Genomic DNA, 24,951 nt, shown 5'->3' with positions numbered 1-24,951 from the left:
TGGTGTCCGATTCCTAACGGAGTTTAGTCTGTCATGGCAACGTCGCGTACACCCACACACACGTATACACACACACACACGCACACACACACACACACACGTACACATACGCATGCACCACCTGAGAATTTCCAGGCCGTTCCGTCAGCCCACTGGTGTCTATCGTGAATAATTCATCACTCTTCTTGACTTTTCTCCTCTGCATTCTCTCCGGTTTTGTATGAAGAAGAAGTGGAGAGGATTCACATTACTGTCACATCATCTGAGTCTGTGTTTCTTTCTCTATCGCAAACATACACACACACACACACACACACACACACACACACAAACACAAACTCGAGTGGCTGCAGGTTCGCTTCCAAACCCTTAAGTTCTTGTCAGCTGCTTGCAGTGAAGCAGGACATGCAAGTCTCTCTCTCTCTCTCTCTCTCTCTCTCTCTCTCTCTCTCTCTCTCTCTCTCTCTCTCTCTTCTCTCTTTCTCTTACCTATCTCTCTTGGTTTCTTTCCCTCTCACTGTCTCACACACACACACACACACACACACACACACTTGAACTATCACGTTTCCCATGCCAAATACCAGAGCATGGAAAATCAGACTGAGGCTCTTTTTGTCCCACTTTCAGTGATGCAGTAGTTTCTGAGAGTAGATCAGCGCCAGGGCGAATCTTCGTGCCAATTATGAGCCGTCTGTCAGAGAATCTGCTCGGCTGGTCACAGGGCAGCACATCACAATCACAACACACTGAGAAACAGAGGACTTGGATTTGAATGCCATGTGAAATCTGATGATGAAGGTGGGCAGACGGGCAAGAAGGAACATGCCGTGGCAAAAGATTAGCTCTGCTTCAGAGACTTTTGGCTTCGTAGGAACCGAATAAGAAGTGTGTGTAGCATTAAAGTGACACTGGATTCAAAATCGGCCTTTCAAAATGTCTTGTCTCTTGGCTTTGATGATATGGACCCTGATATGATACTATAACTGAAATATATATGTTTGGAATCTATTAAAATATTCTCCTTTTTAATTTTATCATTCATGACGGGGGGCACGGTAGCTTAGTGGTTAGCACGTTCGCCACACACCTCCAGGGTTGGGGGTTCGATTCCCGCCTCCGCCTTGTGTGCCTATCTCAGGCGTCATCAGGCATCGAGGCAGGATACACCCTGGACGGAGTGCCAACCCATCACAGGGCACACACACACACACACACACACACACACACACACACTACGGACAATTTTCCAGAGATGCCAATCAACCTACCATGCATGTCTTTGGACCGGGGGAGGAAACCGGAGTACCCGGAGGAAACCCCCGAGGCACGGGGAGAACATGCAAACTCCACACACACGAGGCGGAGGCGGGAATCGAACCCCCGACCCTGGAGGTGTGAGGCGAACATGCTAACCACTAAGCTACCGTGCCCCCAGCAAATAAATATTTAATTTATTACTAAAAAAGAAGACCGAAGCAGTTTGTTCGGACAGGTGATGAAGGACATTTTTTTGAAATGTCTTGTTTGTGTGTGTGTGTGTGTGTGTGTAAGTGTGTGTGTGTGTGTGTGTCTAAGTGTGTGTGTACTCTACAAGATTGGCATGGACATATTAATCAGTCAGAGTCCTGAGGGACTCGGAGGTCTTGATATCCATTAGGCGTGTTGTTCCTGAAGTGTCCATCAACACTCATAGTGAAATAAAAGAGCAGGCTCATGTTGCTCATACAATATAAAAGAGACTCGTTCAGTTTCAGATCAGAGGATCGTAGTAAACGCGGCCGTGCCGCACGTTAACGTGTCTTATTAATGAATAACGAAGAGTAATGAAGGAGGATTTCTGAAGAGATTACACCAGATCCTTTTCACATCAGCACGTAAGGCGGTGATGGATAGCTGAGCTGTGTGTTTGTGAATGCAATTTAATTACGCCACCTGCTGTCATTGGGATGATGAAAACTCTTGACAATTTTCTTTTTTTTTCCTGTGATGATGAGTAAGCACGCCATTCATTCACTCGAAGTCAGTCAGTAGTTCAGTGAAATTACTGTCACTTTATATTCATCTATTTCAGGTGATCAGATGAACCAACACACCACTAACCACCACTACATCTCTCTCTCTCTCTCTCTCTCTCTCTCTCTCTCTCTCTCTCTCTCTCGCTCTCTCTTTAGGATGGTATGGGTCACTTGAGAATCACCGAGCGAGGTCTGAAACTAGAAGGTGACTCCGAGTTCCTCCGGCCTCTGTATGCCAAAGAAATCCAGTCCAGATCGGTGAGTACCATGAACACCAGATACACTCATAAATAAAGAGCTTCCTTGAGGTTCTCTATAGAACCCTGGGGTTCTGTTCTTGGATACTAAAATCTTTCTCCCCCAAAAGATCTGTTCTCTGTAGACCCCTTGGAGAGAGATGAAGCTTTTCTATTAAAACGGTTCTATAACTGAAAGACCGTGAGGTGAAACGGGTGCCATTACTTTTGGAGTTTTGTCTCTATGTAGATAACGCTGCGAGACGGTTCGAAACGATGTGTTTATGAATGATAAATATATCAAAGTTTTTCAGTAAGAGGGAGGAGCCTCACTGTTAGCAAATAATAATAATAATAATAATAATAATAATAATAATAATAATAATAATAATAATAATAATAATGGGGGGCACGGTGGTTTAGTGGTTAGCACGTTTGCCTCACACCTCCAGGGTTGGGGGTTCGATTCCCGTCTCCACCTTGTGTGTGTGGAGTTTGCATGTTCTCCCTGTGCCTCGGGGTTTCCTCCGGGTACTCCGGTTTCCTCCCCCGGTCCAAAGACATGCATGGTAGGTTGATTGGCATCTCTGGAAAATTGTCCGTAGTGTGTGTGTGTGTGAGAGTAAATGAGAGTGTGTGTGTGTGCCCTGTGATGGGTTGGCACTCCGTCCAGGGTGTATCCTGCCTCGATGCCCGATGACGCCTGAGATAGGCACAGACTCCCCGTGACCCCGAACGAGAAGTTCAGATAAGCGGTAGAAGATGAATAATAAAAATAATAATAATAATAATAATAATAATAATATTATTATTATTATTATTATTATTATTATTATTATTATTATTATTATTAAGTGGTAGAAAATGAATGAATGAATATTTAAAATAGTTTTCTGTATTTTTTTAACTGATTGAACTGCATGTCATTGAATTTATGTCTGCAGCATCCATTTTTCCCCTTAGTGTTATAGATCCTTTGTGGTATGTGGTATGACTCCATGTTTCTTGGATGAATCTGACATGAATCTGATAACGTGCATTATCCATCATCTCGAGGTGCTCTGACTCGCTCCCAGCGTAAAGCGTACGTTCATATCAGAGTCAGTCAGTTAGAATGGAATTTAATAGAATTTGCTTAAACTGAGTTTTTGAAACTTTACTGCTCTTCATTATCGCATGTGAAAATTCTATCCAGCTTCGATGGCTTGTGAATGAAAGTTAGGGTGAAGTCGGGGTGAAGATATCACATATGCATGCTTGTGCTGCACGGATTTCTGCAAACATCTCGCCCTGAGCACAACACGAGCCCAGCCACCATCATAGAAACACAGGGTCATGTTTTAGAAAAAAAAAGGCTTTGATATTTGGATGAGCGAGAGTTTCACCATCGCAGGAGAATTATCTGGCTACGCCGAGTGCCTGCTGATTTCAGTCAGAGATGTCGAGCTGCACACTGAGGAACATCGAGGAGCCTCTGCTTTAAAATTCCCCTTATCTAATACACTCGTGCTAAGGCCATGACTTAGACCTTCTGTTTCACCATATTAAATAGAAATATTATTCCACATTATTATTTTATTGGAAATAATTTTGGAAGTAATTAAAAGTAATTGGAAGTAATTGGATTATCGTACTTTTAAATAATGGTCCGGGGATCAGGATATTGATTGATATTGATGATTGATCGATGACTTACTCGTCAGCCTGTATCTTAAAAAGTCAATATTACGAGCAACATGTAAAAAATTTTAAATTTACAGAATTGATGGAGTTTGTTAAAAACATTTTTTTATTGGTTTGTTTATTTAGATTCAGATTTTTTTTGTAATGTTTATTTACATATTTATTATATACATTTTTTTGGAATTTATTTATTGCTGTGTCTTTTGCTGTCTTTTAGGACATGACAATCTTGGAAAAAAAGAAAAGAAAAACCATTTAGTTGTTTGTTTGTTTGTTTATTAACGTTTTTAGAAAACGTTTTATTGCCAAGTTACTGTGAGTTTTAGATCGACAAGGAACTGGTATACTGGTGCACAGTAATATAAAGCAAGGGAGAATAAATATAAAGAACCGCTAATAAAACTATAAGGATAAATATTAAAATAATAATAATAATAATAATAATAATAATAATAATAATAATAATAATAATAAAACAACAACTGTATAATCAAATGTTTGTTATACCGGATAAATAGAGGTTATATCTTTCTTCCGTTTTCCACAGGGAAGCCCTCTTTTTCTGCAATCATCAAAAAACATCTCGGTCAACATCCTGAACGGGAAAAACCAACTGGTCTCACAGCTGGTTGCTGGTAAGTTCCAGTATACGGACTAACCAAACTAACACTGCTGATGCTCAGAGGGACAGCTGGATTCACTTCAGAGAGAAAATAGTACCGTACCGTTCATTTAAAGGTGCGGTCTCCGTTGTTTGAAAGCCAATGTTGACATATGAAATCACCAAAACAAACACGCCCCTAACCCAAACAGGTCCCACCCCTGTATCGATAGCTCCGCCCACACATACATACGTAACCCGGACGACTAACGGAAAGAAACGTGTCTTTATCATAGCTGAAGGGAAGAACAATACGATTGTAGATAAACAAACAAGCAAAAATGCCACACAAGCATAATGATGTAAAGGACAAAGGCATATATTAGTTCTGTGTAACAAAGCAAAACCAACGTTACTCACCTATCGAGAAGGAAAAAAGCGCCTCGGCGTCTTAAGTAAAGTCGGCCACATATTCACAGGTGGGAGTTTCCCGAGTCGATAACTCCTGAGCTAAACGCTGTTACTACACAAAACGCGGTTGTAGCTGCCTCTCTACATTACTACGATAGAAAAGAGGTGTTATTTGTGTAGTAACAGCGTTTAGCTCAGGAGTTATTGACTCGGGAAACTCCAACCTGTGAATATGTGGCCAACTTCCTGCTCCTTCAGTTCTCTCCAGCGCTGGAAAGCTGATCCTATATTAACACGTCCTACTTCTCGTCCTTATCGTAAGTCTTTCTTCTCTTTCTTTCTTTGTTTTTATCCTCCATGTCGATGTTAAAACCGCTTTCTGCTGATGTCACACACGCTCACTGAACACTCTCTCCGCCCATATCGACAAGCCCCGCCCCTTTCTGCTCATTGGCTACACGTTTGTTTTGTTTTTGTTTTGATTCCTGTTTATTATTCGGCCCGAGCCGGTTTTCTGAAGCATTTCTCAAACATCGGAGACCCTGCCTTTAATCACCGAAATATTTATTCTATAAATGACCTCCGGAAGACGAATCAGGCTCGAGGTGTTAGAGGAGTGAGAATGGAATCATGCAGGACGTGTTAGGAGCGTCAGACAGATGGTGTTTTTACTGCTTAATAAAGGAAGACATCTTGGACGGCCACCGAGTCGCTCTGATTTCAGGCGGGACTTCACGTCTTCACCACAACCCGAGGTTTACTGACATCAGCGACAGGCCGAGATCCGTGTTTTTATGTCTTCTTTAGGACAAAGTGTATTTTAATGAGAAAAAGCAATTTAGCTTTCAGTAATCGACTACAGTTTTAATGCCACGTTAAAACACAGAAATTTAATTAGTTTAGTTCGAATATGAAACCAGCCTCAGCTCTTTAACGAGTCTGTGACACTTTACAGTCACGTCAGTCACTCAGGGCTGCTCACTAACGACGCGATCGCTAAGTGAACAAGGGAAAAAGAGGCGGTTTTGTAATTTGGCTTTTTAACCAAACATTACAGTAAATAAGGAGGCAATTAGGACACAAAATCATCCTGAGACAAAAAGATATAATATAGTAATGAAATGTTCTGAAAATATCCATATATTTTAGAGATGTGTGTAGAAATAGACATATATATAAAAAGGTTATCTGAGAAACATCGAATTATTATGGAACAAAAATAATCTTCAGTAAAAACTGAGAGTTGCTTTAAATGCTGCAGGTTTTGACTTTAAACTGAACCCAAACTGCGCTGCCTGCTGTTATTATTCTGATCATTCATTTAATTACATTTGACTTCATTTAATTTTGGCACAAATGAAACAGATTCTGCACACACACACACACACACACACACACACACACACACACACACACACACACACGTACAGAAACACACTCTCTCTCACATACTGTACACACACTCGCTCTCACACACACACACACACACACTCAAACACCCCCACTCTCTCGCTCTCTCTCTCTCGCACACGCACACACACACACACTCTGACACATCTACACACTCTCACACATTCTCTCTCTCTCACATACACACACATACACACTCAAACACCCCCAATCTCTCTCTCTCTCTCTTTCTCTCTCTCTCTCGCATGCACACACACTCTGACACATCTACACTCTCTCTCTCTCACACACACACACACACACTCACTCTCGCACGCACACACACTCACACACTCTCACACACACACACACACATACACATTCAAACACCCCCAATCTCTCTCTTTCTCTCTCTTTCTCTCTCTCTCACACACGCACACACACACACACTCTCTGACACATCTACACTCTCTCTCTCTCACACACACACACTCACTCTCGCACGCACACACACTCACACACTCTCTCACACACACACACACACACATACACATTCAAACACCCCCAATCTCTCTTTCTCTCTCTCTTTCTCTCTCTCTCTCACACACACACACACTCTCTGACACATCTACACTCTCTCCCTCTCTCTCTCACACACACACACACACACACACACACTCTCTCTCGCACGCACACACTCTCACACACTCTCACACACACACACATACACATTCAAACACCCCCAATCTCTCTCTCTCTCTCTCTCTCTCTCTCTCTCTCTCTCTCTCTCTCTCTCACACACACACACACACACACACACACACACACACTCTCTCTCGCATGCACACACACTCACACTCTCTCTCTCACACACACACACACACACACACGCACACACACATTCTCTCTCTCTCTCACACACACACACACACACACACACACTCTCTGGCATGCACACACACTCACACTCTCTCTCACACACACACACACACACACGCACACACACATTCTCTCTCTCTCTCTCTCACTCTCACACACATATGCACAATGACACGTCCACACACTCTTAACATACACACACACTCTCGCACACACACACACTCACACAGTCTGTCTTTCTCTCTATCTCTCTCTCTCTCTGTAGTATGTAATCTGTTGTATTATTTATGGAATCAATGGGGAAATTTAATATTTAATGTTGAGGTGTAATTAAAAAGTAGTCAATTCTCTAATCCCTTGTCAGGTTCTCACGGAGTTCACGCACGGGGCAGGATGCTTGAGGTGAAGTCAAACACAGGAAAGCTACTTTTCTCGGCCGACGACCACGAGGTCGTGGTGGGAGCTGAGAGATTACGAGTCCTGGGTGAGTGAATAAAATGAAATTTATCAATTTAATAAGGAAGCCTGTATTTGAATTTACAGACACAGTTCAGGCCATGACTCTCCTGAGCTTATTACACACAGCGTGGTCATTTCAGTAAAATAAAGTGTGTGTTTAACTTGTACTGTGGCTAAAGTAGACCTGACTCTCGTGCCAAACCCGAGAGATATAAAAAAAAAACGAACTTCTAATCAAGCAAAAAATTTGCTGCGATCCTTTACACAATAACTGGGTCCCAAATCACGTACAATAATAAGTGCACTTCAAGAACAATCAACACTCACAACATATTGCAAAAGGGGCGGGGCTACAAAGCACCGCACGTCTTTACCTCCGTTCACTTTGCGAAGCAGAAGATGTGGTAAATTTGCCTGAAAGCTGGATGTATAGATCAGTTCTGCTGGTCTACAGGTAAAGATCGTGTAGCGTACGAGCCTTCGTCTGGGATCGATCACCGTGTTTGCGCTCGACTAAACAAAAAAAACAACTAAATATCTTTTCACAGGTGATTAGAGATCATGTAGAACGGGCGGTTCGGCGATTCTGAGCGGATTCAAATGTCAGGCGTTAATATAACTCTGCTAAATTATTTCCTGTTATCTAATATACTGGAGATTCGACCTAATATTATATTTATCTCAGACATGTGGTATTAAATAACAGATTCGTGACACAATCGACACGATTTATTAGAGTACTAAATGATTCTAGAGAATTTACCGATACAGCAAAACTGCACCAGACCTAAAGTTATAAATCTCCAGTAAAACTGCAGATATAGATACAGTATGTCTCTGTTTCCTATTAATTATGAATCTATATTTTTCTGAAAGACAGAAAGGAAAAAATGTGTAAGCAATAATACTGCTTACTGCATGCTGCCAGGGAATCGTCCATTTATCCGTTTAATTCCATACCAAACATTTATAGGGATTCAAAGCTGAACATTGACATTTATTCTTAACAACAATTTTTATTTAAAGGTGAGGTCTCCGATGTTTGAAAGCCAATGTTGACATTTGAAATCACCAAAACAAACACGCCCCTAACCCAAACGGGTCCCACCACTGTATCGATAGCTCCGCCCACACATACATACGTAACCCAGGCGACTAAGAGAAAGAAACGTGTCTTTATCATAGCTGAAGGGAAGAACAATACGATTGTAGATAAACAAACAAGCAAAAATGCCACACAAGCATAATGATGTAAAGGACAAAGGCATATATTAGTTCTGTGTAACAAAGCAAAACCAACGTTACTCACCTATCGAGAAGGAAAAAAGCGCCTCGGCGTCTTAAGTAAAGTCGGCCACATATTCACAGGTCGGAGTTTCCCGAGTCGATAACTCCTGAGCTAAACGCTGTTACTACACAAAACGCGGTTGTAGCTGCCTCTCTACATTACTACGATAGAAAAGAGGTGTTATTTGTGTAGTAACAGCGTTTAGCTCAGGAGTTATTGACTCGGGAAACTCCAACCTGTGAATATGTGGCCAACTTCCTGCTCCTTCAGTTCTCTCCAGCGCTGGAAAGCTGATCCTATATTAACACGTCCTACTTCTTGTCCTTATCGTAAGTCTTTCTTCTCTTTCTTTCTTTGTTTTTATCCTCCATGTCGATGTTAAATCCGCTTTCTGCTAACGTCACACACGCGCACTGAACACTCTCTCCGCCCATATCGACAAGCCCCGCCCCTTTCTGCTCATCGGCTACACGTTTGTTTTGTTTTTGTTTTGATTTTTGTTTATTATTCGGCCCGACTCGGTTTTCTAAAGCATTTCTGAAAAATCGGAGACCCCGCCTTTAAATCCACTTATTGTTAGGCATTGATTATGTGGACCATTTACACATTAGCATATAATTACACAATCATCGCTATTTAGCCAATCAGAATCGAGAATTCTGCAGAGAGCTTGTTTAAAGATTTATACTGTAAAGAATGTAAAATCCTCTTCATATAAAAAAGAAATTCCTCAAACATCCTGTACAGCTTTTTAAAAAATATATATTTTTAATGTCAGAGTAGTGACTCCATCATCAGCTCATGCTGAGAGCAAAACCAAGCAGAAAATGTTTAATCTCAAGGCTAAAACTGTCTGTAGGTCCTTAAAGCAATGTGTATAAAAGAACCTGAAAAGGTTTTTTCTGTAATATTTTAAACACACTTAAGCAGCGTGTGTCAGTCGTAACCTCTGGTTAAACGTTGTACCGATTCAGCAGGTTACAGATCACGAGCGTTTCCAGGCGTATTGTGATTCTGCTTCGGAGAGGACTGTGGTGTAAGGTGTAGTGTTGTAGTGTAGGTGTAGTGTTTGCCTTTACAAATGAATCATGTATTACACACGTTAAAGAAGGCTAATCTAATCTAATCTAATCAAAAATGCATAGCTTCGTGCCTTCATCGTTATCGTTTCAACATCAAAGCCACCCTGAGCGCTAACCGATCTACCGATCCGAGCGCTAACCGATCTACCGATCCGAGCGCTAACCGATCTACCGATCCGAGCGCTAACCGATCTACCGATCCGAGCGCTAACCGATCTACCGATCTACCGATCTGTCCCCAATGTAATAGCTATTTTTTTATGCTGCTATGAATACAATTTCACTACAAGCTACAAATGAAGAAGGAAACAACCGTGCTGGCGTTCGTAAATTTTCTTACCACATCGTTAGATGAAATTCGTGTCAATGCTAAAATAACTGGCTCCGAATATTAGGAAGTGAAATGATGTAACTGTAGAATAGATACCTGAGTCATTTACCCCAACAATAACAGTGGGGTGGTGCTCCTGAGAAAGTGCTGCTGGGAGATAGTTAAAATCTCCAAGAATGCAAAAGAGTAAATTGGTCAATCGTCTTTGGCGTGTCAATCAAAGAAAACTAGCCAATTGAATCAAAGAAAACTAGTAGAAGAGGGCGGATGAGCAGAATTTCTTGCCTGTGTTCAAGTGTCTCAGAATTTTGGTATCTGTTCTGTGATCAGGTGGCTGGTAGGTTGGGTTGGTAGTTCATCAAATTTAGCAGGTCAATAAATCTGAAATTAAAGGGAAAGGGACCAGGCAGGGGTAGGGTGGTTTCTTGGTGCCCCATTGTCCAGGGTTAGATTATGAGGCAAATTTTGTCCCTAACCCTGAGACTCTGAGGTCCTGACCCTGAATCAATATCCATGAGACCCTGACCCTGACTCCCTAACCCTGAGACTCGGAGTTCCTGACCCTGAGACCCCAACTCCCGGACCCTGAGTCCCTGACCCTGAGTCAATATCCCTGAGACCATGACCCTGACTCCCTAACCCTGAGACTCAGAGTCCCTGACCCTGAGTCAATATCCCTGAGACCCTGACCCTGACTCCCTAACCCTGAGTCAATATCCCTGAGACCCTGACCCTGAGTCCCTAAAACTGAGACTCTGAGTTCCTGACCCTGAGTCAATATCCCTGAGACCCTGACCCTGACTCCCTAACCCTGAGACTCAGAGTCCCTGACCCTGAGTCAATATCCCTGAGACCCTGACCCTGACTCCCTAACCCTGAGTCAATATCCCTGAGACCCTGACCCTGAGTCCCTAACCCTGAGACTCTGAGTTCCTGACCCTGAGTCAATATCCCTGAGACGCTGACCCTGACTCCCTAACCCTGAGACTCTGAGTTCCTGACCCTGAGTCAATATCCCTGAGACGCTGACCCTGAGCCCATGACATTGAGTCCATGACCTTGTCCAAGTTAAAATGCTTACTGAAGGAATGAAGCAGTACCTGAGTCAAGGACCCTGGGTCCCTGATCCTGAGTCAATATCCCTGAGACCCTGACATTGAGTCCATGACCTTGTCCAGGTTAAAGTGCTTACTAAAGGAATGAAGCGATATGTAGAACTCAAACCTGTGCATTATATATTCTTGATTCTCACCTGGAAAAGGCAGCAAAACTGACATTAACAAGCAAGGTGATAAAAAAGCCAAAGTGCGATATGCGAGTCTTTCCTTAGAGATTTGTTTCTCCTGCAGCCGCAGTCATGCCGGCACGGTATTATTACTAATATTATATCACTTTAATTAAAAGGTTAATAGATACAGCTGGTTCGAAAAGGTATAAAGTGCATGAATATGACTTTGCCTTTATTTCTGTTCAACCCCTAGTGTTTTTTACAGATTTAACCTTTACTGATTAATTAAGTGAAGGCTGTAAAGTTTTTCAAATTCCAAAGTCCTTTCTGACAAACCAGGAGTAAAGTTGAGTGGTTCATGTGGGTAGTTAATGTAGTGTTGTGGTCTGGGATCTGAGGTCTGCACTAGTGGCCAGAAAGATGTCAGTTCAAGTCTCAGATCCAGAACAGTCTGGCTCTTATGCATTCTTGGCCTCGGTTCAGCTAAATCTTTGGATCGTATTCTGCCTCATTTGTAAGTCACTTTGGATAAAAGCCTCTACTCTGTGAATAAATGTAAATGCAACATTTATTCGTTTGGCAGACGCTTGTATTCAATGTGACTTACAAGAGAGACAGAATTCAGTTTAAATATATAGATGTTAAAGCTTACAGCCGACCAGCTGAACATTCCTGCATGGATCCAATGAACCAATCACATCGGCAGTGCAATTCATACAATCATACAGGTACTGTACAGGACAGAAGCTTCGCATCAAACATCAGAATGTGTGTGTGTGTGTGTTGGGGGGGTGACTTCAGTGACTTTAACCTGTGGCATGGTTGGTGGTGGCAGATGGGGTAATTTGAGTATTTCAGAAACTAATGATCTCCTGGGAGTTTTCCAAACAGATCCACACACAACAGCTTGTACAGAATGGTGAAAAAAAAAAGTTCTGTAGGTTCTCACTCATTTTCTACCGCTTATCCGAACTACCTCGGGTCACGGGGAGCCTGTGCCTCTCATCTCAGGTGTCATCGGGCATCGAGGCAGGATACACCCTGGACGGAGTGCCAACCTATCACAGGGCAAACACACACTCTCATTCACTCACACACTACTGACAATTTTCCAGAGATGCCAATCAACCTACCATGCATGTCTTTGGACCGGGGGAGGAAACCGGAGTACCCGGAGGAAACCCCCGAGGCACGGGGAGAACATGTAACCTCCACACACACATGGTGGAGGTGGGAATCGAACCCCTGACCCTGGTGGTGTGAGGCGAACGTGCTAACCACTAAGCCACCGTGACCCCTAGTTCTGTAGGTAGAAAGTGGAAATTCCTAATTGATGAGAAAGATCTAACATGAATGGCCAGACTAGTTAGAGCTGACAGGAAGGCAATAGTAACTCAAATAATCACTCTTTGCAACCACGATGAGAAGAAAAGTATCGCGGTATGTGCAACATGTTGGACCTTGAGCTGTATTCAAAACAACAGCAGAAGACCACAGCAGGTTCCTCTCCTGTAGGCCAAGGACAGAAGTCTTAGGCTACAATGGACACAGGTTGGGGATGTGGTAGCCTAGTGGGTAAGGTGTTGGACTACTGACTACTGGTTGGAAGGTTGTGAGTTCAATCTGAGGACCACCAAGCTGCCACTGTTGGGCCCCTGAGCAAGGCTTTTAACCCTCAATTTCTCAGTTGCATGAAATGATCTTAAAAAGTAAGTTACTCTGGATAAAGTCTGCCAAATGCTACACAGTGAATGACACAGATTCACTTAAACTTGACATTTGAAGATCAGACAAATAGAAACCAGAATTTTTTTTTCCTTAGTATTTCACAACATTACTTATAAATACCACCTTCACTTTGCATGATAAATGACACAGGTACAAGTGACTCATCAGCACAGCCACCGGAAAGCATCTTCCCTTTCTCATCCCATTTGGCAAGACTTAAGAAAGCGTATTTCATGTGACAGAAAGCGAAGGCATGTAGGTTCATTCGTTTCAAATCCTCTACGTTCTGAGCATTTTTCGTCTCTCCGGGTGTTTATTTTAGGAAATAAAAAAGCTTTGACTCTTCAAGGTTGTTTTGTGTAGCAGTTGATTGTACGTTACTCTCCGAGCTAGTACCAAACTTCTTCTAAACAGATTACAACTCTTTCTTTTTTTCCACTGATCATTTTCTCTAATGCACACTCCATTACCTCGCGTTCACGCTAGCATACTAGAGCCGATGGACTATAGACGTTCCAAAGATGTTTTAGAAATCTGTCCTGCTGTCGTGGACTCATTCATTTTCTTATACAAAGGATGGAGCTTTTCTTGGCCGCACAGACCGAACGGCGGTTTGCTAAGTGCTCACGTTTATTCATTTGGCAGATGATTTTAACAGACAGAATACTATTCATGCACACAATGAAGTGGCTCATAGTACACTATCACTCAACATCTTCACACTAGCATTTGTTCTAGAACTATCTTCAAGAAAATTCTGACCAATCAGACCTTTTCTAGAATGAATTTAGACCAATCGCCCACGAACTTGTCCTCTCTTGAAGGGATTTTGAAGTGACGTGACATGACGTGACATACGGCTAAGTACGGTGACCCATACTCAGAATTCGTTCTCTGCATTCAACCCATCCAAAGTGCACACACACACAGCAGTGAACACACACACACACACACGCACACCGTGAACACACACCCAGAGCAGTGGGCAGCCATTTATGCTCCGGCGCCCGGGGAGCAGTTGGGGGGGTTCGGTGCCTTGCTCAAGGGCACCTCAGTCATGGCCGGCTCCAGACTCGAACCCACAACCATAGGGTTAGGAGTCAGACTCTCTAACCATTAGACCACGACTTCCCCAATGTGCATTTTGTGTGCATTTTGATGAATCACAAACAATCTCATAGTTTCTTGGGAGAAATTCCGACCAATCCCACCCTCTCTAAAAGGAATCTGGACGATCGAACATTCCTATCGTCTCTTGAAGGAATTTTTATTTCAATCCCACCTTCTCCCAATTCCACATGATCCCACCCTCTCTTGTAGAAATTCTCACACAAACTCATCCTGTCTGAAAGAAATCATGACCAAATTTCACCCTTACTTGAAGGAATTCCAACCAATTCCATGCTCTCTTGATGGAATTCTGATGCATCTCACATTCTCACACCCTCTCGTGAAGGAATTCTGACCGATCTCACCCCTATTTGAAGTTATTCAGACCGATCCCAAACGCTCACTTATTCTCTTGAAGGAATTCTGACCAATCCCACATACTCCTACCCCTCATTTGAAGGAATTCCGACCAATCCCACACAAGCCAACCTAATTCCACTGGCCCCTGAAGGAATTCTGATTAATCCGTTCTACTTTATGATGTATTTTTGTTTGCACTACCTTAGTTATGTCTAGTCCTCAAAATATAAAGAAGTCAGCTTTTCTCCTCTACCTCGTTCAGCCGCCATGACCCGAAACTCCTGCTGCTGATAAAATGAATACAAGCATTAAATGCATCACAATGTGTAGCAGAAACATCCTGGATGCATTAATGTAAATGATTATGGGCTTTGTTTATGATGTGAGCTTCAGCTCTGACCTCCCATTCCCATCTAAATTAACACAAAAACCACCCGATACTGTAATGTTGGGCTTTGTGAAAGGACACACACACACACACACACACACACACACACACACACACACACACACACACACACCGTAACCAGTGATGCCCCTCTGTGAGAAGAGTAAAATCTGCAACTCTGATACTATTAGTGAAATAAATGAACTTAATCTGATGGCTGTCTTCAGTTACGGAGTTCCTTCTTATGTAATAAGACTTCAGTCCTCTATACGGTGGATGGAAATGAATTTGTTATTAAGTTTGCAGTGCAGATTTGCAAAAGTGTCTGCTGGGCCAAATGAGGTAAACATACATTTGATTGCAACATCTAATAACCTAAGCACCCTATTGTGTACGTAGATTGAGTTGGCACAGGGGCAAATATAATTAAATCTAACCCTCATATAAAGAGGCTTGATGGTGTGTTTGAATAAATAATGAATCTGTTATTATGTCTGACACATTCCCATGTATGCATTATGCGCTGGTTACATAACCGACATCATTTTGTTTGCATTCTTGATGGAAATAAATCGAACTCAGAAATCTCGGTTCTCCACAGGTTCCTTCCTTCCTGTCATTTCTTCTGACATCCATCAGGAAAGTTTTGTTTTCTTGGCAGGGCATTTTGTAGAGTAATGCCAGCAGCACTTAGGGCCATTGCAAGGATGCTCTGTTCCTCCCTGAGGTCTTGGTAAAAGCACCTTGAGGTTCATAATTTATTTATTCCATTCCTCACTTTACAACTTCATTCAGCAAGACTCGACAAACTCGATTTATCCCTACAAAGGCAAATAAACACTTAACCAGGGTACCAGAGTTTCCGTTATCTGGTGTATTTAAGCGTTCATTTTGCAGAAGCATCGATTTGACACTTTGTTGAGGTTATTTGTATAATTAGTTATTAATAATCAATGGGATAGGACTATTTTAAGGTTAGCCATGCCCAGCGTGCTCTCTAGTCTGCTAATTTAGCGCACTCATCTGCTATTACTTTGGTAATGTTCTCTATAATGCCCTTTAGTGTGTAACTAGCATTGCTAACTATACAGTATATACAGCACACAGCCATCTGTGTCAAGCAAAAGGACGGCAGCGAATCAGAAGCATCCGTAAGCTTATAAATGCAGATGGGGGCAGATTGCGCTTCCTACTGTACATGTTATGCTTGCTAGGTCTCACAGAAGCTCTGCCAGCACTCTCCGGTTGGTAGCTTCCATACGATAGGTGGATGAGAGTTGACATTTATCGGTTTTCATTCTCCTGCTTACTGTTCATAGTCACCACATATTCAGATTTCTCACAGGTTTTATGTACTTTGAGTTAACCCCTCAGTTGCTGGGTCGGTGCCCTTGCTGGGCAGTCAAGCCCGTGCCATGCCGATGAGAGTGCAGATTTTCGCCGCTTGACCAACGGGCATCGGAATTGTTATAATTATAAGTATAAACTAAACAAAAGAAAAGAAAAGTACATTTACGTATACAGAATTTAGCAGTCGCCCTAATCCAGAGCGACTTACATTTTTTTTTATCTAATTTTTTATACAACTGAGGGATAAGGGCCTTGCTCAGGCGCCCAGCAGTGGCAGCTTGGTGGACGTAGGACTCGGACTCACAACCTTCTGATCGGTAGCCCAACACCTTAGCCACTAGGCTACCACATCCCCCATCAATGTCTTTAGTAGACTGTCCTGATGAGGGCACTAATACAACAGATTGTAATGTAAATGCCTGCAAACCAAGAGGAAGAGTTCTTATCGTTCTGTTCCCTATTTTGTCTGTAGCTGTGTAACTGATATATTTGTTTTCCCGTGGTGGTGTAAAATGAGTGTACACTGGAAATAGAAAGCGTGATTTTTGTGATTTAAGTGGGATTCTATAAAGTGAACACTCCACTAAAGAAATCCCTGATACTACAGGCGTGGTTTAATGAGCAAGCAAGCTTCTGACGCTTTAGCGATTAGCAAATCATCAGACCATGCTTCATTCAACATGAACCTCAAATTCCAACATCTCACTCCTTTCTTGTTTATTCCATTTTTCTCGTAGGATCAGAATTCCCTGCTGTTCACTGACAGGCTGCTGACATCCTATTCGTACCCGCGGCCTTGACCACCGCCCCTCCTTCAAGCCCCCTCTCTGATGATAGTTTATGCACAGAGTAATAATGGCTGCAATTCCACCTTTTCATGACCGCACTGCATGTTCCTGAGCCAAGCATTCAACCAGAGGGTTTATTGATGGTTTTCACAGTGTGCATTACAAGGCAGCAGGGCTTTTATAGGCACTTTTAGAGCTGATTCATGTCCTGTGTCTAAATAGAACTTCCCTGTGAACAATGCATCGCTTTAAATACAATGATAAAAAAACTCAAAATAAGCCTCTTCGACCGGAACCGTCCTTTTCCTCCTCACTATTACCTTCCAGATGATATCTAACTAGTAGCATCAATCGATACATTCAACAATAATGTTTAACGCCGTATCGTACCACGTACACGGAGCCTAATGGAACGAGATGAGATCAGTCTGAGGTGAAGCTGTTAAAAAATAAAACCCTCCCGACGTTACAAGCTATATGTAAGAACATCGGATAAAAATCACACGTGACGGACGAGTTGCTTCTCATGGAGTCTTCAAAAGTCTAAATCAACAGTAATACGTAATAAAGCGAAGCGAATTTATTTATATCATAGTTCAGTAAATCCCAACACTGTCATTTTACACAGAAGCAATTTTTAATTAAATGATAAATTGACAGCTTTGAGCTTTGTTTTTTTTACAGACTTTATAGTTATAATAAAGATAAAAATGTAATCTCTGGTCTGTGGTTTTGCTGTAACTGAATCAATAGTGCACACAGGCACTCGCTTTCTTCAATCTCGGTTGTTGGGTTTTCTTCCCTCTCCTCATTCTTGTACAGTACATATGCCTCAACATGGCACAGATGGAGAAGGTGTTTTGCAGCTTTTTCAAGATCAATATTGCTTCATCAGATGAGAAGCTGCAACTGTACCGGTCTCCGAATCTCTGCTCGCGGGAGACAGAAAAAAATCTTAGCTGAGAAAAACAGAACCTGACTGCGTTCCAGAGCAGTAACACAGATTATTTTAAGCTTTAATTAAGCAAGGCTTAGCAGGAAGTTTAATCGCTAACATCACTGTCTTTACAGGGGGGGGCACGGTGGCTTAGTGTTTAGCACGTTCGCCTCACACCTTCCTCCCCCGGTCCAAAGACATGCATGGTAGGTTGATTGGCATCTCTGGGAAATTGTCCGTAGTGTGTGAGTGTGTGTGTGTGAGTGAATGAGAGTGTGTGTGTGCCCTGTGATGGGTTGGCACTCCGTCCAGGGTGTATCCTGCCTCGATGCCCGTTGACGCCTGAGATAGGCACAGGCTCCCCGTGACCCGAGAAGTTCGGATAAGCGGTAGGAAATGATTGAATGAATGAATAAATAACTGCCTTTCCAGATAGGTAAAGTGTTCATAAACATAATCATTTTTACCGTATGCTAACGCATCAGACGACTTTCTAATCCAAAAGCTCTGCTAGACAAGATGGATAATTGTTTGTATGATGAGCTTTCTTTTCACTTGGCTGATTTAATCCAAGCTAAACAGATATGTTAACGATCAAATCAGTGAGGCTGGTGCGCTAACAAAGAGTTTAACATGCTTAGCATGCTAGTTAGTTAACGTTCCTTTGAATTTATTTTTTGTGTATTTATGCTAATGAACCAAAATATCTCGCCTAAAATGTCAGTTTTAACAAGATAGCTAGCACTGGATAGATGTGTGGATTTAGCCGGGTATAACGATGACATTTAGCTAGCTAACGTTGTAACAAGCTTAAAAATCCTTGATGTTTTAATCGCAAAAACATATTCCATATTGAAATAACATCGGAATTCATGCAGGCTAGTCCACCGCTTCGTATCATTTAGCATCCGACAGGACGTCATGCCTCAAGATCCTTCCAGTTACACCATTTGGAAGAGTATCTCTATAAGATCTTGTAGCACTAATCAATTCAATTCACTCTCACTCACTCACTCATCTTCTACCGCTTATCCGAACTACCTCGGGTCACGGGGAGCCTGTGCCTATCTCAGGCGTCATCGGGCATTGAGGCAGGATACACCCTGGACGGAGTGCCAACCCATCACAGGGCACACACACACTCTCATTCACTCACACACTCACACACTACGGACAATTTTCCAGAGATGCCAATCAACCTACCATGCATGTCTTTGGACCGGGGGAGGAAACCGGAGTACCCGGAGGAAACCCCCGAGGCACGGGGAGAACATGCAAACTCCACACACACAAGGCGAAGGCGGGAATCGAACCCCGACCCCAGAGGTGTGAGGCGAACATGCTAACCACTAGTTTATTTGTATAGCGCCTTTTACAATAGACATCGTCTCACAGCAGCTTTACAGAACATAAACATAGAACAGAAGGTAAACATAAGGAATAATATAAAGAATTAATATAGTAAAAAAAATTCAAGATTATTATTAGTTACTGTATATATCATTCACAGTGTGTATGTATTTATCCCCAATGAGCAAGTCTGAGGTGACTCAGGCAGCAGGCAGCAGTGGCAAGGAAAAACTCCCTTAGATTGGTAAAGGAAGAAACCTTGAGAGGAACCGGACTCAAGGGGGAACCTCATATAATCCTCATATAATAAGAGAGTCCATAATCCATAATACGAAGTGGAGAACATTTTTATCTAAGATCAAATCAGTTTGCTAATTAGTGGCAGAGAAATGAAAAAAAAAGTGGGCCAGAACCCCGGACACGACGCCGTAAGAGAAAAGAAAATAATAAGCAGCGGAAAACTATTTAGCCGTCTGAATTAGAGTTTAGTCACGTCCTCATGAGACCCGCCGTCCTCATAAAAAGGACATCGCTTTTTTCCCCCAATTACTTTTCTGCATATATCCTCAGAGAACCTGTTTGGGATAAGCAGGGAATCACTTTCGCAAACTACTTCCTGTTTGAAGACATCGATTAGCTAGCATTGTAACAGGGTTAAAAGAAACGATGCCGCACGCGGCATCACGGATTACATTTGCGGAGATTGGCTGAAATAAGACGCGCGGGTGTACGAGGCGCTGTGGCGGGGGGTGGGGGGTTGGGGGCGACGACTGCGCCCTGTTAGACTACAGCACAGAATTCTATTCTCCATTAATTTTAACAATCTGTGCTTAAAGAGGGCAAAGCAATTAGCATGTGTACTCAAGTTCAATGATGTATTAAGCTTTGAGCACACTGTTCTCTTAATAGTGCCACATTTAAGCATTATCAAATTTATTATGAAGACAAGAACAGCAGCTTCGCCAGGATGACTGCTCCATTTGTTTTTTTCTACCACGGAGAAAGTGTCATGTGGCGCAAACCACACGCCAATGAGTAATTTAGAATAGAATAGAATAGAATAGAATAGAATAGAATAGAATAGAATAGAATAGAATGGGGCATAGAAGCCTTTATTATCGCCACATATACATTACAGCACAGTGGAATTCTTTTCTTCACATACACCAACTGAGGAGGTTGGGGTCAGAGTGCAGGGGCAGCTATTATACAGCGCCCCTGGAGCAGGGAGGGTCGAGGGCCTTGCTCAAGGGCCCAGCAGTGGCAGCTTGGCTGTGCGGGGCCTTTAACCCCGATCCTCTGATCAACAACACAGAGCCTTAACCAGTTGATCCACCCCCCTAATTTTGTACTTATATAAAGATATTTAGTGTCACAAAAAAGCTGTATAAATTTCTTGGATTGTTGGATTACCAAGGGGGGCACGGTGTCTTAGTGGTTAACACGTTCGCCTCACACCTCCAGGGTCGGGGGTTCGATTCCCGCCTCCGCATCGTGTGTGTGGAGTTTGCATGTTCTCCCCGTGCCTCGGGGGTTTCCTCCGGGTACTCCGGTTTCCTCCCCCGGTCCAAAGACATGCATGGTAGGTTGATTGGCATCTCTGGGAAATTGTCCGTAGTGTGTGTGTGTGTGAGTGAATGAGAGTGTGTGTGTGTGCCCTGTGATGGGTCGGCACTCCGTCCAGAGTGTATCCTGCCTCGACGCCTGAGATAGGCACAGGCTCTCCGTGACCCGAGAAGTTCAGATAAGCGGTAGGAAATGAATGAATGAATGACACACAAGGCGGAGGTGGGAATCGAACCCCCAACCCTGGAGGTGTGAAGCAAACATGCTAACCATTAAGCCACTGTGTCCCCCTGGAAAACAACAGCATAGAGATAAAAGTGATGTGTATTCGATGGCGTGTGTGTGTGTGTGTGTGTGTGTGTGTGTGTGTGTGTGTGTGTGTGTGTGTGTGTGTGTGTGGGCTGTGGATACTTCAGGATGGCTGAGCAGAGACAGTATAATCAATTACACCACAAGACAGTTGAGGAGGATAATGATATTTGTGAAATGGAGGGAATGCAAAGCGGTGTACCACGTTGGTAATTAAAATGGCCTGTAACAGGGGAAGTTGAGAAATAAGCTGAAGGATGTTCACACGTCCTCCTCCTTCTCTCTCTCACCTCTCTCATGCACTCAGGAGGTCCACATGGAAACAATATTAACAACTTTTTTATTATTTTTTTTACACTAATGATAATTAAAGCTCATTGATTCGTTTCAGTTACATCCTGTCGACTGGCTGTGATGCAAATGTGAGCTAATTCAGACCAGACCTGATAATAATGAGGATGCGGTGATATTAACAGCTTTTTTGGTTGTTGTTATTATTATATAATAAGTTGTCTTTCTAAACCCTGTTTTTACCCCCACTTTTACCCCGGGTAGAGGAACGTATTACATGTGTGACCTAGAAGTGGCGTGAAACTCTGAAGCTTTTACAGTATAAACTCCACATCACGGTGACGAACCTGTACGGTGTGAAACGATGCGCTGGTACAATGTTACGGCTTGTTGCTTAGCAACAGTCACCCGATCAGAAAGCGAACACGTTTCATCTTCGTATCAGGTGAAAACCAGGACGTAGCTGAACGACACCGAACAAAAACGGCTCTGTAGATAGAGTCAGGAGACAAAACCCAGAACATCACGGAAGTGTGCGCCGTAGCGAGGGGGAAATACGTCACACCGAAACATTAGAGCAGGTCTGATACGGACGGACGGACGGTCGACTAAACGACAAACTTAAAAAGAGCAAAAAAAGAGGATAAAGCTGTGAAAGATAACAGAACCTGCTCGGGTGCAGAACCACAGAGCTGAACTTTTTTCCTCACTGACGTGAAAGCGTGAGACGAGCCGATATTTAAAGCGGCCGCCTGCCGGATTTATCCAATCAGGACTGTCGATACGCGAATATGCAAATAAGAAGAAGGTTACAGCAGGGTTTAGGGATGTACAGTGTGACACAAGGGCAGATTATGAAGAGCCAGGATTCAGTGTTAACCCCGGGGGCAGTAGGAGCAGTGTGAAACCTCCAACTACACAACCCAGGATTCTGTTTACACCACTTTATAATCACAGGGAAACAGTTCAGGTGTGAAAAGACCTTAAAGTGAATTAGATAATAAATGTTAGAATGAATAATAAAACATACGACAGCACACTGATTCCGTTAACACTCGTTTTCCGTTACTTTCAGTCATCGCTCATGTTAATGGAGTTCGATCTAGAATGTTCTATCCATTATAGTTAAGTTAATGTGGAATATAAGGCAGTGTGCGTACTACAGAAACGACGACATATTAGAAAAGTTACTTTAACGTAGCTCATGTTTCCGCTATCCGCTATCAGGATTTTAATCAACACCTTTTTTTTAATACATTTGGAATTATATCTGAAGTTAAAGGTTAAGATTGCAGCTGTATTTTTATACACGTATTAAAGAGCCATAATCTAGAGTCTCCTTATAACCTCCTTCTGTGATAAACTCGCTCGAGATCTTATCCGGAACAGATTTGTGTGATTTACGGAACTTCACAATGAGATTTTTCCTTAAGGAAGAAATAAAGTCACCGGCTTTCTCAATTTCGTGGAGGCTGAATTGGAAATCCGGCGTTCCGAGTGACCATCGGCTTCCTGTCAGGTGACCACAGTGAGAACATGATAAAGAGTCTATAAAAGTCAGTGAGTTATGTTTAAAATGTGGCTTTACCTGTGCGCATCTCCTCGGGGACTCAACAGCACTAAAATAAATCTCTCAAGCACCAGCTATGTCGCGAGGTCCGATTCTCCGGCAGGACCGCGCCGTTTTTTTTTTATTACCTTTATTCGAAACGTAGCCAACGAAATCGTGAAGTGAGAAATAAACAGCAGGTTTTTAAAAACAAACAACAACATCGACGAGTCCTTTGTGGAGATTTTTTATACGCTTGCTGAACCAGTAACCCTCTTATTTAGCGGCAGATTTACAGCGCAGACACGACTGAGGGAAAGTAAATTCGCCGGAGTCCTACAGAAGATTCCCTGGTCGCAAATTATCCGAAGTAGCTTAAGGAAGCCTGGCCTTTACAGCGCTCGAGTGGAAAACATTGTAAAGATGGCATCATTAAAGCTGATCGGAGACAGAGATTCTTCCAAAGGTCAAATCAATGACACTCGTGGGCTACGATCGAGAAATTACGTTCGCTCGCGGTAACGACACCGGCTGCAGCCATGAGCGAGACACTTCCTGAAGACAAACTCACTTGCAAACTGAAGAGCGTTTCATGATCACTGTTAGCGTGACAAATAGCCTCATTGCTGCTGCTGATGTTATCTGGAAGGTTCTGTTCAGTTTCTACAGTGTGTGTGTGTGTGTGTGTGTGTGTGTGTGTGTGTGTGTGTGTAAGAGAGACAGAGAATTGGGCTAAACTCTGAGGAGGAAAACCCGCTGACGAATTAACCGTAAGTGAGAGTAGACATGCACAGAAACGATCATTAAAAGTAGCATACGTAAAATTTAGCCCGAAAACAACAAACCGTCTATAAATCTAGTCTGATCTAATGAAGAATCAGACATAAGAAATATCCTGTCAGTACTCGATATTAAATATATAGTAACTGTTAGCTAGAATTCGTCTTGCCGCCTGTTAGCACACCGGAATCGTTGCTAGTCTCAGCATTGTATTACCGGCAAATAATATTAGCAGGAAAGCAGGCTAACGCAATTAGGGTCAGTAATGTTCAAAAATTAAAAGAATTCTGTGCGTTCTAGAGACACGCGGATCGCTATAGTGCTATCTACAGTACACTGCGTATCTGCTCATTTTTATTTACACCGTTTGCTAATAAAATCGTCTGAAACATAAACATCCTGCAATTCACTGAAATTTACTGTTAGCTAGAATCAGACACGCTGTTTAGTCTTAAGTCAGCGATCAATGACAGTGATGCTAGTCTAAGCTGTTATTAGCAAAGAAAGCAGGCTAATGTAGTTAGGTCATGTTAGCAGATTAGCATTAGCAGGACACGCCTCGTATATTTTTATACGGGTCTTTGTATACGGGGCTTTGTTTTGGAAACGTTTCGCTCTCCGTCGGATCGTCAGACATCTTCAAACGCACACGCTTATAGCTACATCGCTAATTACACCGTGTAGCATGAAAAGATCGTACGTCAAGAGCAGGTGACGAATCGGTAACGAATACGACGGTTTACTAATGAAGTGCATTTGCTCACGTATTTTTTATGCGATCCGAATTGTTCCATCGTTAAAGGAGAAAATGTCTCCAGCCGAAGAATATAACGCACTCGT

At 42.7% G+C, this 24,951-nt stretch overlaps 1 protein-coding gene across 3 annotated transcripts in view; it reads left to right on the top strand.

Moving 5' to 3' along the window:
- sgcd (sarcoglycan, delta (dystrophin-associated glycoprotein)) overlaps positions 1-24,951 on the top strand; it is a 182,246-nt gene that overhangs the window by 130,914 nt on the left and 26,381 nt on the right. For all 3 annotated transcript variants that reach the window (XM_047805808.1, XM_047805809.1, XM_027163955.2), the window contains exons 3-5: positions 2,175-2,276; positions 4,485-4,572; positions 7,582-7,701. In XM_047805808.1, coding sequence (XP_047661764.1) covers positions 2,175-2,276; positions 4,485-4,572; positions 7,582-7,701 — 310 coding nt within the window. The remainder of the gene's footprint in view (positions 1-2,174; positions 2,277-4,484; positions 4,573-7,581; positions 7,702-24,951) is intronic.

This window comes from Tachysurus fulvidraco, chromosome 21 (assembly GCF_022655615.1).
Source record: "Tachysurus fulvidraco isolate hzauxx_2018 chromosome 21, HZAU_PFXX_2.0, whole genome shotgun sequence".
NCBI classification, from domain to species: domain Eukaryota; kingdom Metazoa; phylum Chordata; class Actinopteri; order Siluriformes; family Bagridae; genus Tachysurus; species Tachysurus fulvidraco.
This window is presented reverse-complemented; position numbering and strand designations above follow the sequence as displayed.